General features: G+C 34.4%; 1 protein-coding gene across 1 annotated transcript; it reads left to right on the top strand.

Annotated features, from left to right (window-relative positions):
• Window positions 1-9,277: 9,277 nt before the first annotated feature.
• On the top strand, window positions 9,278-12,885 carry LOC149230607 (uncharacterized). Its single transcript, XM_089381355.1, has 2 exons — window positions 9,278-12,477; window positions 12,573-12,885. The coding sequence occupies exons 1-2, from the start codon at window positions 9,278-9,280 to the stop codon at window positions 12,883-12,885; spliced, it is 3,513 nt and encodes a 1,170-aa protein (XP_089237481.1).
• Window positions 12,886-16,250: the final 3,365 nt, after the last annotated feature.

Below are 16,250 nucleotides of genomic sequence, written 5' to 3'. Positions count from 1 at the left end.
AGTATATTTTCACTAAATCCTTCAGGGCTTCCTCTTTCGACCTGCTGCCTAAACCTCTGCAGTTCCAGGAGACGTATTTCATTATTTACTTTTGAGGGGAGAGGAGGCTCCCATTGGAGCCTTGTTGCTTTTGCGTCCAGATCTGGTATTCATCATTGATTTGAGGGTTTTTTGGGATCCCTGGAGGACATCTTTGTAAGTTTCTTCCTCTCTCTGTTTCTTCTTGGATTTCCGCCCTCTAGTCGTCTTGATTGGAGTGGCCAACGAATTGTCAGATTCAGAATCTCTCTCTTCTGAATCGCCTTCAGAGTCTGAGGCTAGACTAATGTGTTCTTCATTGCCTTCATTTCCTCTCTGACACTCCTCGGGTGTGGGAACTGTTGATTCTACTTCATTTGTTTTCCCTTGTTTCTCCATATTTCCGGTTTCTTCTTGGTTCTCCTTATCATCCATCCTTTCTCTAGATGGAGATCCGTCTTTAGAAGCAGCATCAGCTTTTGGGTTGATGTGAGGATTTCCCGATGGGGCGGTAGTTTTCTATCCGGGAGGCTTTGGGATAGCCTTTCCCTTTCTGATTTCTTTCCATCCTTCTTCTTCAACTGTGTTCCCTGATGGGGCTTTTGGGCAGTTTCTCTGGAAGTGTCCATGCTCATGACAAGTTCGACATTTGAAAGGCAGCTACTCGTAGTCCAACTTCTGGTAGTGCTGCCATTCTCCAACTTTGAGTTTAATCGCTTCTGGTAGCCCGACTTCCAGATCGACTTCTACGCAGATTCTGGCACAAGAATATTGGCCCTTGTGATCAGCTTTAATGAATCGACCCAGCCCATTACCGATCTTCTGCAGAGATTGATAGCTCCAACAGTGAAGAGGGAGATTGGGTAAACAAACCCAGACCGACGCCTCCTTAGGGACATCAACGGATGGATCAAAATCAGGACTCCATTTATTGAGATACAGTCCCTGATTTCCCATAAAGTACGGCCCGTTTCTGAAAACCAGGTCGCGATCTTCCTTGGTGGTAAATTCAAAAATGAAATAGCCTCGCCCTACAGCATAACAAATCACATTATTTTCCAGCTGCGGTCTCCAGTTTCGTTGTATCCAATCGTCCGTGGTCTTAGTGGACGGCCATCGGCCCATAAACTGCCCTACCAGGCCTCTGTCAGACAATGCTAGAGCGATTTTAATCGATTGCTCCTCTGGGAGAGCTATCTCTGGAATTTCGTCAAGCTTTTTAATGAATTTCGGCACTTCAACGTGCTGGTGCTTCTTCCCTTTCTGTGTTAACAGCCTTCTGAAGGCATCTGCGGTGGATAGAGGAGGGGTGGGAGCAGACTCCCCACCCCCGGGACCGCTCATGGCAGCGTCCAAGAACTTGTCGGCGGCAACCTACAGGCGTCTCCAGAACATTAGCGCGCGCACTAGAATATGCCTCCAATTAATCATCTTTTTTAAGTTAGTTGTTTCATAGATAATATTCTCCTGACCAAATCATTTTACAAAATCACCAAGTTTTGGAAGTATAACAATCATAATGCAAAATTATGATGTTAAATTGAAATATTTTCATACTTGTATTTAATTTGGTAAAACCAAGTGTCTTCCACACTCATAAAAATATCTAAGTTGGAACATGAAATGTTATTTATAATGTAAGAATACACTCGTCAAATTATTTTCCATATTTATTTATAATTTAATTTATATAATTATAAAAATTAATAAAACTTAATCAATAATTGCTTAAAAACTTTGAATCAATAATTGTTTAAGAACCTTGAATCAAAGTAGTTATTTTTTTTTACAGTAAATTTCAAGCCATAAAAATTAATTATACATTGATTAATTGTATAATTTACTTTAATGATAATACGATTGGCTTTTATTTAAAAAAAAATAAAAATAAATAAATATTGGAATATCACCATAATATATCTCACGGAAATAGAAGTAATAGTGTAGAGTCTACTTATTTTTAGTATTTTTTAATGTTTTTATTATATATTTATGTAAAATTAACTAAAGTTTTTTAACTTTATAATTTGTTGTACAATGATAATTAAAATTAGATTTAGATTATGAATTACAAATATGTTGTATTTTGTTGTAGAGTTTTGTTTGTCTATCATTACATTAAGGTTTTCTATCCAAAGGAAAAAAATTGCTTACTTCAATAGGAAAAACACTAGAGCCCTCTTAGTGGTAAGATCTAAGGATAAACAATAATTAATAGATCTTATTAAGATTCCCATGGGTGCTTTAAGAGTCAAATCCTATATCTTTCTTAATTAATGTACTTCCATAAAAAATACACTAAATTGAGGTGCTTTGAGAGTCAACCATAATTGAAGTAATATGCATACATTGAATTGAGGTACATTGAGAATCAAAGTAGTAAAATAATGCATTTAAAACTTGCATGTACCCAATTAGGCACTTAGGAAATCGATCCAAGACCATACCTATATAGGGAGACCACATATTGGGGGAGGTGTATGTTAATCACTTTGGCCTCTAAGGCACACTCCATGTTTAAGTTAGTTTAGTTTTGTTAGACCCATGTTCTAACATAACATGGGACTTTTGAGTTCATCTGGAATCTTTTGGATTTTATGAATACTTTATAGTAGGGTTAATGTGAATGTTATTAAACCATATACTCAACCTAAATACTTTCTTGTTTGAAATGATAAGAGGCTTAAAATGCAATCTATTATTTAGATAAAGTTGCCCAAAGTACTTGGTGGTATATATAAGAATGGTGAATACTTTATAGTAGGGTTAATGAATGTTATTAAAATACTCAAAAATTGTGATATCTTTCTTTTTATATACTTTGTTTTGTAATAATTTTATGATTGTTGATTTGATAATTTAGTAAATTAAAATTGTAATTAATTTAAAAGTTTAATTAATTTCTAAAATATTTAAATTAATTTAAAATTATTAAAAATTTTAAAACAAAATTTAATCAAATTCAACATTATATTCTATTTAAAAGTAGATTTATTTTTTTACCAAAATATTTTTTTCCATATTAAAATAATAATTTTTCTTATCCATTGTAAATGCAAAAAATGCCATAAATTAATTAATTAAAATAAAGCATAAATGAAAAGTTTAACCACAATATTAACTAAAGTATTTCTATATATAATGATAATTTAGTATATCATTTATTATGTTAATTTAAATTATAATAAAATATGTAAAAAAATCTATAATAGTGAGCCCAACATCGTAGCATAAAATGAAATATAAATTTGATATACATTAAATATAAAATTGAAAAGTGAATATTAATGACAAGAAAAGAATATACTACATCCTCAGATCACAATAAGCAATGAATTGCTTAGCCCCTTATAAAAACATAAGGCTAACCAAGGTTTGGACAAGTATATATTGTGAATGTAAAATTAAAACTATTTGATTATTGAACGAGAGATCTCCATAGATATACCAGGAAGAACAACAAAGTTATTGCTTATCAAAAATTCTCCTCCCATACAATGAGAGATATTCATAGATATTATATGGTTATATAATCAGATTTGAAGATCATCATTTTTACCTTTGTATACAAGCGCCATATTCTACAACATTTACTTCACCTTGCTGTAATGTACTTCACAGACATTCACCTTGCCAATGTGAAATATTTTGTGCTTTCACATATATTCTATTTATTAACCATTTCTCATGTCGCATATCCTAAAATATCTGCCTTAATTTCTATATTGTACAAAATTCTGTGTTCTTTTTTCGTTTAAAAATAATAGTTACATTTCAATTATAAGCAACATTAATAAATGTTATTAATGAAGGTATATGGCGTTATTGAAATTAATTATTAAAATATTATAATTATATATATATATATATATATATATAATATTTTTTAAATATAATTAAAAAGGTGGAAATTTAATTTTTAAAAATTAAAAGCATGGGATGTAATTTAAAAAATGATAATGATAATTGACATTTTTGAGAAGTAAATTTTAGATTTTAGCAAAAAATATGTTATTTATAGTAGTCCATTAATGAAAACTATTAATGACTTTTTTTCACATTCTAACAAGTTTGGTCACTTTTTAGAAAAATATATTAGTGAATCAATAATGAGGGTCTGGATGAATAAGTTCACATATGTATCGCTTCTTATAAAAACATATTAGGGAATCAATAATGAGGATTTGGAGAAATAAGTTGATAGATGTGCTTGTACTGTATCGACCGTAGCAACCCATGAATTGTCTGTATTTTGAGCTTTCTCAAACTAAGGGAATTTACGTAAATTGAAAGTGAGAAATGACATAATTTGACCATTCATGTAACAACATGAAAGAAATTTTACAGAGACCATTCATGTATCCAACATGTGAAGAGCTGAGACGTGTTTACATTGGTCCATTCCAATATTTGAAAGTTGAGGACTCAGACACTAGGGCTAGTGAGATCTCTGAATCCTGCTAGACAATATATTTGGATCACTGTGTCGATAGCTACAACTATAAAGGTCCAGCTAACGAGTTTGATATTGACCAACGAAAGAAGAAAAGTTTGATTTTAGCAAAGGCTGTTAAAAGGTATCAACATTTTGATTATCAGGTGTCGAGCATTACGAGCAATGACGAGGAGTCTTCAATGGCTTTGGATGCCTCGTCTGGTCCCCATAAGCTACCTTTTCCTATGAAAGGTATTGAATTTGAGCAAGGGCACCACATAACTAGTTCATACTCCTTTGTTGCTATCAGAAAACGTCATGGCCATATCGACAAGGGTGGAGGCTTGGGATGGATTGTCTGAATGGATTATTCTCTATACTAGTATGAGAGGTACTTGTATGACACATAGCATGACAAGTACAAGTATGAAAACAAAGGAAAATAATTTGGCAATAGTGGTGAAAATTATGATGACCAAATAAGACCCTAGTTCATTGCACCCATCATAACTAGAATAGATAGAATTAAAAAAAATTTAAAATTTTAAAAATAAATTATATTTGTTTTATAATGTTAACTTTCAATATTAATTATTTAATATTTTATTAACACTCAAATTCATTCAATGTCTATACATTACCAATGTATTATACCCTACAATTGCAGAGATAATAACATTTATTTCGTTACCAATAATGATAGGTATAAAACATTGCAATGTTTAAATTCAATGCAATTACTTGATTTCTTTAAATAAATTTTAAATAAATTGTTTAATCAATGGAAGATTCTTTCTTAATTTTTTAAACCTTTCAATTATATTAACCATTCCACCTCCAAAAAAACAATTCTAATTAATATTTTTAATTCTCTTAAATTTCAAATTATAATTTGTAATGGAATAATTATCAAAATGGTTTATATTTACAAATTTCTAATTCCTAATGCTCCTAAACTTAAAAAATTACAATTCTGAATGTGAACTTAAATGACTAGCTTAGAGTGTTGTGTTAGTCTAAATTTGAATGACTATCATTTCCAAGTCAAAGAAATTTCTAAAGCCATCATGTAATTTGGCCATAGCATTTTTGCATATTTTTCAAGGCAAAAAAAAAATAAAAATATTTATTATTATTTATTTAAAAGATGATATGAATTTTTTCGATAAGAATAGTACCTATTAGGTTTTCGCCGAAGAAAGGAAAAATGTTTCTCTATGTGATTTTCGCCAAAGAATCTTCAAAAAAGAATAGTACCTATTAGGTTAAAGAAAAATTGAAATATTATTAGTTAACTCAAAAGTAGGTAGGTTTAAGAAAGAAAAAAAAACTTATGGATTATCTCAAAATAAATTTTTGAATATTTATTAAAAAATGAAAAAGTAAATAAAACTAATTTTTTATATGTTTGTTTCTTAAAAAGAAAATTTTGGATAATATTCATTGTCTAAAATAATAATAATAATATTTATCCACTCAAATGAAAAATTTAAAACCATATTGTAACCTAGCTATAAAAATTTTGCATAATTTTCAAATTAACAAAAAAAAGAAAAATAAATTTTAATATGTGTTAATTAAAGAGAAAGGGAAAAATATTTCGATCCATGTTGGCAAAATTTTTTTAAGCTTGTGAACTCAAAAGAAAGGGGGCATTGTTATTAGGAGCACCATTTTTAGATTCAAGGATCGATTTAAGATTTTAGTTGCAACAGTATCGATTCTTAAGCCAAAAATTTCACAACATTGTGAGATTGTTAAGTTCATCATTTCAAAATATTGTTATTTCAACATGCCAGGAGAAGATGCTATTGATAGCGCCAATTTCTAAAATGGGGGTGAAAAAAATGATTAGTGGATACATAGAAAAAAATAGGGTCTAGAGGGTTATTGTTAAGTAAATATGCTTTAACCTATGGTTTCTTTATTTTGTCCCTAAACTTAGATACAACTCTTTTTTTTATTTAGTAGTGTGCGTACCCTTAGATGACCTTCTATCCCTGTGATCATGATGCATGTGGTTGCATAAATATGTTTGTTCACTACAAACATTTACTTAGAGGCCTAGCCATTTTTTTACCTCACACTAATCTAGAAACAATCCTCATGTCATTATCTAACCTATATATATGTTAATATAATTGACCATAACTCCTCCTAGGCATATCCGACAATGATAACATTGGTAAAATAATTTTATACATGTGGGGTTTCTTACCTAAGCATATATCTCCCTTAGATTTTGTGATGTGTTGGTGAACAATTGACAGTTTCACATTTTCATCCATAATGCCAAAATTCACTCATGCATCTATGACTACATTCCTATTACAACTTAAATTGATGGGTGAAAGAGCGAGCTAATGGTGAGAAAATTCAACATTCATATCTTGGAACAAATTCAATGTCCATGGGTGCCTCTACTGATCTCCTCTAAATGATTTATGACTTTCAATAGTGTGACCTCTGAGATAAGTGTGGTATTTGAAGGGAAGAGAATTTTATTAGTGGTTGGCATACATTCTGCTAATATTTGCACAATAACATCACAAATGACCTAAACCTGCACACCACTAACATTACAAATCCACTTGACTATGTATGGTGCTTATCCATGTTACCAAATTCAATACCCTTCCTTTTACAAACTATTCACTTGTGTGTTTTTCTAAAAGAGGATTCCTTCTTGATGTGACCATAATGATGATACAATGAATAAAATAACCTTGTAACCTAGAAGTTTGGGGAAAGATAAGATTACTCACCTCTACTCTTATACAATCTAGAAGACCTAATAGTAATCTAGTTCAACTAGTATATTCACAATTTTTAAATCTAACTTATATAAATCCTTCTCAAAACTCATAAATATCTCCAACTTACTTAATTACTACAAAATGACTTGACTCCAAAATTCCAATGGTAATTTAATGTAACCATATTAGACCATACTAGATGGAAGACAAATCTTTATCGTCTAAGATTTAACACAAGGCATCTATATTAAAAGATAATGCAAGAACATAGGGTGTCCATCATTAAAGAGCTAACAAAGCATGACCATCATCTCCTCGTGGGACAATTTAGTGGTTGGAACAATGGGATGTTATCCCCTCCACTTGATTTGATATTGAGCATCACCGAGATTACTCTAACAAGTTATTAATTCACCATAGTAAAGAAACAAAACAAAACATGACCCTTATAACAATTTATTCACCCAAATTACTTTAACAAGTTATCAATTCAACATGGTAAAAAAAAAAAAAAAAACAGAAACAAAATACCTAACCTGATAACAATTTTTCATCAAGTTCCTCCACAATAATAGGGCTTTTGACTAAATAATTTTTAATCTACTTTGAACAGCAGAAATTTAATCTTTCACCTCACCAAATCACTAAATTCATCATAGTTAACCCAAAAAAAAAACACAACACGTTCCTTTAACAGTTTCTTCTCTTTATTGGTAAACTTAACCATGTTGGAAGTGTCAATAACCATTCTTGACATCCAAACCACAAAGGAAATGAATAGAACTTTTGTGAAACAAAACGTGTAGAATAGAAGAGAAACCTTATGCAACTTCACTCTCGGATCCAACCTCTCTCGCTGATAGGGAATGCCATATTAATGTGTTATATCATAATGTTTATGCCAGAGTGTAAATCTGTATGAAACAATTGCAGCCTTTGAAATTTGTTGCTTTGCAAATCGTGTTTAGTAGTTTGATTTTGATCACCATGGTGATGGATGATGTTTCTTTAAAGGGAATACTTATTCTTATCAAAAGAATTGTGGAAATTCAAGCATTCCACGTGTGGATCAAGGGGAATCCAATCTAGGATCATATCGATAGTGTCTGGGAATAGTGGAATTTGATGCCCGAAAATTTATCACAAATTCTCAACTTGGATTTTCATATTCCCGAGGATCATTTCAAGGTTGTAATTTTTTAATTTTCAAATAGAAAAACGATTTTATAATAACATGAAATTTGTATATTTTTAATAAATAGTTATAGTAAAGAGATACATCCAATTTAGGTCCTTTACACTTTCTTTTCATTTCCCAGAGAGTCAATAATATCAATTTATAGGAAACTTTTGTAGAATTGGATGGAACTTTCTTAGTAAAAACTTCAAAATGCGTTGTCATTTCAAATTTAGTCCATCTTGTTACCTTGTATTTTCAAATTTTTTTGTAAGAACATATAAATTGGTCACAAGAACATTTGTGGACTTTGTTTTATTTTTACTCTTTAAATAAAACTTCTTCACCTTTGGTTAATCTATCTTTATAATTTACATAGAGTATATCTTTACATTTACAATTTCAGTATAAATGATTAAAGTAACAGGACTTTGTCAATTTATCTTTATATTTTCTATAGAATATAATTTTTATTTACATTTTTTATTATAAATGATATAACATATTTACAATTTTTATTATAAAATATATAATATATTTTTGAGCCCTACCAAGAACAATGTAACAAGATAATAGTAATTTTGTTTTTTCATCTCTCAAACTCTCAAGCCAATTTTAAATTAAGAAAAAATGACACTAAAAATTAAACACCACATTAGTGAATGTTATGGAAATTCAATATGTGCATACATAATATCAATATGTGTGTACTAAAATTCTTGATAGGCATAAATGAAATCAATTAGATAACTTGTTTTGAAATTACAATTCACATATGGAAATATCAATGAAATAAAAAATATATATATAAAACTTTAGCTTATTAAATATACCAAACAAGTTAACCGTAGGTACACCTGGAGTAACAGAAGAATTGGTGCCGGCAATATCATGGAACGACTTGATAGGTTCCTTATAAGTATAGCATATCTGTCCACCTTCTCTACAGGCCATTCAAACACACTCAATGTCTCTGCCTCTAATCACTACCCAATAACGCTTACTCTTTATAGCCAATGTCAGCTAGGACCCATACCCTTCAAATACTGCTCCATTTGGAATCGTTCCTCAGCAGCAAAAGATGTGGTGCGGCAGGCTTGGGTTCAACATGTAGAAGGTTCGCCAACTTTTATTTGGGAGACAAAATTGAAGAGAGTAAGACAGGCTTTAAAGAATTGGGCAGAGAACAATTATCAAGAGCCCGAGATGAATAAAAAGAAAATTAAGCAAGAAATAGAGGAAGTGCAACAAAGAATCGAAGTTCTTGGGCTAACTCAACAAGCTAAAGAGCAAGAAGTTAGACTATACTCACAACTGAGTCAAACTATTAGGGATGAAGAAACAAAATGGACACTGAAATCAAGGCAACTCTGGTTGCAGGAGGGAGACAAAAACACATCTTATTTCCACAAGCAGGCCACGGTTCGAAAGGTCAGAAATACAGTGAGTACAATAATGGATAATGAAGGGAACCGTCACAATACTCAGGACTCTATAAAGGAAGCAGCTACCAAGCACTTTAACAATCTTCTGACTGAGGATAAAGTTGCGGAGGATTATTCAAGCATGCTACAGCATCTGTCTAAAGGAGTCACACAAGAAATGAACAACAGTCTCAGAAAAGAAGTAGAAGAAGAAGAAATCCAAGCAGCAATTTGGAGCTTACACCCAGATAAAGCTCCAGGACCTGATGGGTTTTCCATTAGCTTTTACAGAGAATATTGGCATATGATTAAAAAAGATCTCTTAAAGATGATTCACTGGATTTTAAAAAAAGGCAAAATGGGGGGATTTACCAACTCCACCTATCTGGCCTTAATTCCAAAAGAGAATCGACCTTCCACTTTTTCAAGATTTCGGCCAATATCTTTATGCAACTCAGCATATAAAATTATTTCAAAAATTCTAGCATCCAGGCTCAAACCACTCCTCCCATCCCTGATCTCCGAAAATCAAGGGGGCTTTCTCCCTAATAGGCACATCACTGACTCTATCCTTCTTGTGCAAGAGGCCATCCACTCAAGCTTAAGCAGAAAAGAGAAAGGGTTTGTCTTAAAGCTGGATCTTGCCAATGCTTTTGATAGGGTAAGGCATTCCTTCCTGTTTGTTGTTCTTCATAAAATGGGGTTTGATCCCTCCTTCATCACAATGATCAAAGCTTGTATAACGGACCCCTGGATCTCCCCTTTGATTAATGGGAGACCGTGTGCTGCCTTCCAATCTTCTCGTGGCCTCAGACAAGGCTGCCCCCTATCTCCTTACTTGTTTATCCTTATGGCTGAAGCATTCAGTCAAACCTTGGATTACAACCGGAGAATAGGCCTAATCACTGGCATCAAGATTGGGCAAGGAACAAAGAACATCAATCATTCTCAATTTGTAGACGATACTCTCTTATTAGGAGGACCTTCCACCATTATAGCAAGGCGCTTTAAGAAGATTTTGGATCAATTCATGGATTACTCAGGTGGGAAGGTCAACGAGATAAAAAACTGTATATATGGTTGGAATACACCAAATCATACCATCCATAACATTGCAAGTATATTTGGAGTCTCGTGCAAACTAGTTTGGAATCACTTCTCCTATTTAGGGATGCCAGTAAGTATGGGACTGCTGAAAGCTGATACCTGGAACGAAATTCTTGATAAAATAAAGAGAAAAGTTCAGCAATGGGGCACCATGTGGTTGAATCCAGCAGGACGACTAGTTCTTCTAAAATCAGGTATAGCTTCTCTTCCCATATATCGTTTCTCCTTATATCAAGCTCCTGTTGTATTTCATCAGAAAATGGAGAGAGCCCTCAGGCATTTTCTTTGGCAAGGAGGGAAAACGGATAAGAAAAAATTCAATCTTGTAAGCTGGAAGAACATAATCCAATCTCAGGAAAAAGGAGGACTAGGCATCAGATCACCAAAATTGCTAAACTTAGCACTTGGAGCTAAAATAGTATGGAGGATGATCACAGGGCCTACAGCGTGGTGGAAGAAGATTTTAGAAGCAAAATATCTGAACTGCACAAGGCAGCAACTCCTGGAGACTAATATACCTAACAGAGACAGTACAAAAATTTGGCAACTCTGCAAGAAGGCCATTACCTTTATGTCTCAGAATATCTCAAAGGTCCCAGGAGGGGGGAGCAGCATCAACTTCTCCACAGACAGAATTTTAGGACAACATCCCATTGGAACAAAGATGGAGGCAATCCCTGCCATAAACTGGCTCAATGGCAAAGGGATAATGCACTTGGCTCAAATATCTCAATGGGACAGTCACTCTCAAGCATGGACAGGTTGGAAATTCTCGGATCACCCCGGGGAGCTAGACACTAGCCTCACTGCCCTAAAGAATCTCCTTCACAGCAAAGCCCCGGTTCAGGAAGGCAAACATGATGGATATCGCTGGGACCCAACTGGAACTCAATACACGGTTAAAGTTGGACACCAATTTCTTTGTGATAGCATCCTCCAACAGGAAATATGGAACCAATGGAAACTTGTATGGAGAGCAGAAGCACCCCCTAAAGTCAAGTTTTTCATTTGGCTTCTCCTGAAAGGAAAAACGCTAACAGCGGAAAATCTAAAGAAAAGAGGCATAATGGGGCCATCCAGATGCCCAAATTGCTGCCGATCAGAGGAAACAATCCAGCACCTGTTTATAGAATGTCCGGTGGCTGGTGAATGTTGGAGGAAGATGGCCTCAATAGGGGAAGCTCCCTGGGAGCCTCAGGCAACTATTGCAGAAACGATTCACAAATGGAGAAAGAATTGTCCATGGAAAGAGAAAAGGAGTAAATTGGCGCAAAGGGTATGGAACACCATTCCTCTAACCCTTTTATGGCGCATATGGTTGGCGAGAAATGGAAAGGTCTTCCAGGAGAAAGGCTGCAACACCAGGATAATATGCCACAAGGCTAAAATTTTAGCGTTAGAGACAGTCACAAATCACACCAGAGGCAAGATCGAGGCAACAAATTATAGCATGGAAGAGAGAAATTTGATCAGCTATGTTTTTGAGAACATTGCTAGTGCTCAGGAAACAAACAAAGGAAGGACACAAATGAAAGAAAAGAATAGTGCATGGAAAATGAGGTTAAAGGATGAGGAATTTTCGAATTGGTTGAGAAATTGTAACAGGTTCTATCTTTTTTTTGATGGTGCTTCTAAATCGAACCTGGGCCAAGCAGGTGCAAGGGGTCTAATTTGCAATGCAAATGGATAGAGCATACTTCACTTCGAATGGGGGCTAGGAGAGATCTCCAACAACAGAGGAGAGGGATTAGCACTGTATCAGGGACTCATATAGCTGCTAAAGTTAGGGATAAGAAGGGCAGTGGTGTTCGGGGACTCCGCAATAATTATCAGGCTTATGGCGCAAAGATAGAGCACGCCAAATATTCTTCTTCAGCAGATAAACCACCGGAATCAGATCCTTCATGCCTCAATGGAAGAAGTCGAGTATTACCACATCCTACGTGGATTGAACAAGGAGGCCGATAAGCATGCCAGCAGGGCATGCGAGCGTTCCAAGGGCAGCCGGAGTTGTAATAATACTGTCTCTTTTCAACCCTTACCATGAACCTACAACATTCAGTCAACAGCAGATGTACCCCAGCTGACAGAATCAGTGACATCAGTCAAGCAGTCAGTGTCGACAACAAAACAGGTAAGATAGGCAGGATTTGGATCAGAAACGAGATCAGGATATCGCTTCAATGCATGGGAATCAAGAGAAATCCAGGAGAAAATCGTCCTTGCAGAATGATCCCATTTGCGGTTAAAGATTTGCATTTGACCATTCCGGGGATTACCATGAAACGCGGATGGGCTTCTTCCCGCCTGCACAACATGCAAATGGACTCTATATATAATCCAGGTAGCAGAACTCCTCAAAACATTAAGAAAGGGAGATTATACAGGCAACTGGCTTTTAACGCTCCCGTCTGCTTCCAACCAGCCCAAGGTAGATGTCTTAGCGCTCAGCAGCATCGTAACAACCCTGCGAGAGCTGTGGTTGCAACCTGCAGTAAGCGGAGAGGCCAGAGAGTTCAGAGGTTCTGCGTTATAGAGGTCGACACCACAGACAGGATACACTCAGTGATAATGGACCGCTCAGAGGACTGCTTCCACTGCAGAGACCTTCAGGCAGAGTTTGAGGAGCTGAGAGCGCAACAGCGTGCATTGGAAGACCAAGTCCGAAGTTTGGAAACACGAATGGAAGATCAGTACAGAGTTCTCAATGAGAAGTATCGGGCAGAAATCAATCTGTTCCTGCACAGAGTTCATTCTCTACATGAGCAGTTCAGCAACTTGGCCAACCGGTGCAGCCACGCCGAAGAATCGATAACTGTTCTCAAGTTCATGATGGACAAAAAGCTCAAGGAAGCCCCTTCTACCTCCAGTGCAAAACAGAATGAGCCAGATCCATACCCAGAAGAGTCCACAGCTAGGAAGATTAGTCATATAGAGATAGATTAAATATGTTTTGTAGCTGTAAATTTTGGTGTTTGCAATATGTAAGGATTTATAGTAGTATAAGAAGCCTTAGAGGCAAGAATCTTAGAACAGGATCAAGGAAGGGACCCTTTTTGTAATTCCTTGGATCCATGATGTTCAGGAAACATTGTATGTATGGCGAACTGCCTCTCTTTTCTTTTTCAGATCATAATATAGCAACCGAAATTTGTCTAAAAATAAAAAAAATATACCAAACAAGTTATTATTTTATGTGATCTTGTAATTTTTTTCCTTAAAATTGTTTTTTTCTTCCAACTATTAATATAAACCATGTGTATATATTTTTTTTTAATGAACCACGTGTAAGAACCATCATGAAAAAAACAATCAAACATCAAGTAACTCTTCGAAGGATATATCCAAAATTTTAAAATTCCATGGGCCATGAGTTTATTTGAAACATAATGAAACTATTATTGAAAGGAAAGGTGGTTTTTTTGAGAAATAATAACTTAATAAATGTTTAAATGACCACAAGAAATATAATCATGGAGGGGAACCATTTATAAATTGCATGTCTTCGTGGAGTATATCATCAAGAATTTCATCTTATCTATTAATGGTTGGACCATGAATAGGTGGGTTGCAGTGTGGTGGGGTCCAATCCATCATTTCCTTATCTCTCATGCAACTTATTCATGAAAATGGCCAAGTTTGTAGGATCCCACCACATCCCTCCCTCCCCACCTGACCCCAAATATTCCTGAAATATCTAGACGGGGAGTTGTTTAAGCACCAGCCATAAGAGTTATTAGTAACCCAATGAGTCTTTGGTAAATTTGAACATTAATTAGACTATAACCAAAGGTTTTGTGGCAAGCTTTGCTTTGAAGAAATGACATTCCTATCAGTAGCATGCCTTAGGTAGATGATTCAATTGATTTATTATTTTATTATTGTTGTTACACATTCAAAGGAAAACATTGTGGGATCCACCACCCACCCTCTAGGTCCTAAAATATAAATATGGTCAACATATCAAACACCAACTATAAAAGTGGTCGAGAAGCTAAAGGGACTTTACTAGATTTGATCTTATGGCATACCAATCATTAACATTCATTGAGTGAATAGTTTAGCCAATCACTAACATTCATTGGGTGAATAGTTTAGTTGATTAAGCCAATCTTATCGACTCTTTTATAAGGAAACCTCAAGGTGTCTCATCCACTTCTTGACTATATAGATGGACATTGACTCAATTATCATCCATAATAGTGGTCAACATCGTAGAGGGACTTAATCAAATTTTAACATATGGCCTACCCATTAGTAATACGAATTAGATGAATAGTTCAATTGATTGAGCCTTAGGGATTTTTTTCCAATAAAAAGCTTATGGGATCCCCTCCTATTCCTCAAAATATTTGGATGGAAGGTAGCTCAAATGGAAATCTCAAAAGTGGATGGTAACCCTAGGGGTTGAAGAATTTGACCCATGGTCCACCCATGAGAAAATTTCCTTATGGAGATGGTTTGATTGATTTATCTAACCATTGGAGCTTTTTTTATTATACATACAATATTGTGAATAAAACTAATTAGTTCCTCAAAAAAAACTCTCAAGGTTTCATAGACCAAGGTTAGTCCTAGTTGACATTAGCAACCATCATCATCACAATTATGCATATTGCCCAATTCATGTTACCAATGGGGAAGTCATATGTTCAAATCTAATTAAGTGTCTCTATATTATTGACCATTATTATGGCTAGTAATTGAATCATTACCCATCTTAATATTTTGGGAAGCCAAAGGATGAGGGAGATCCCCCAATTTTTTCTTTTGAATATATAACAACAAAATAAAATAATCAATGAATTAAATCATCTTATTCAAGAATGTAGCTAACTAAGAGGCCACATGCGTGGCAAGTCCAAATCAAGTTGAGTCCTTTGAGATTAGTAGCCATCATTGTGATTAGTGTTTGAGTTGCCTTCGTATAAATGTTGCAATCGGAATAATATTAGAATTTCCCTTTTCAAATTTCATCCACAGAAACACAAAAAAATATGTGTTGAAGTTATTTATTCTAAAACCATATTTATAATGTCCTAGAGAAGGGTGTAAAGGCAAAGAAAGTTTCAAAACATAGGTCCAAATTCCCTCTCGGATCCAACCTCTCTTGCTTACTCAATGATTATCTTGTTTCTCAAGTATTGGGAGATGTTGAATCATTTTCTCATGGAGAAATTACATCATGTAATATCCCTTCCTCAATCTTTTTTTATCATAAAAGAGTAAGAGGACATGTATTTTTTTTTTCCTACCAGAACATAGGCACATATGACGTCTTATGAGGACATAATATATTTGTTTGAAAGGAACCAGGAAATAATAATATTTCT

The sequence above is a fragment of the Pinus tabuliformis genome, chromosome J (assembly GCF_031772625.1).
Source record: "Pinus tabuliformis cultivar Carrire ecotype Pingquan chromosome J, CPIR1, whole genome shotgun sequence".
Lineage (NCBI taxonomy): Eukaryota > Viridiplantae > Streptophyta > Pinopsida > Pinales > Pinaceae > Pinus > Pinus tabuliformis.
Note: the sequence above shows the minus strand (reverse complement) of the source record. Positions and strands in the feature narration are given on the sequence as shown.

Excerpts from the sequence above, each read along its gene's own strand:
- LOC149230607 (XM_089381355.1), top strand. The coding sequence starts at position 9,278 with ATGGAACGACTTGATAGGTTCCTTATAAGTATAGCATATCTGTCCACC. Across the intron at positions 12,478-12,572 it reads AATAGTGCATGGAAAATGAG|GTGCAAGGGGTCTAATTTGC; the intron begins GTTAAAGGATGA and ends TGGGCCAAGCAG.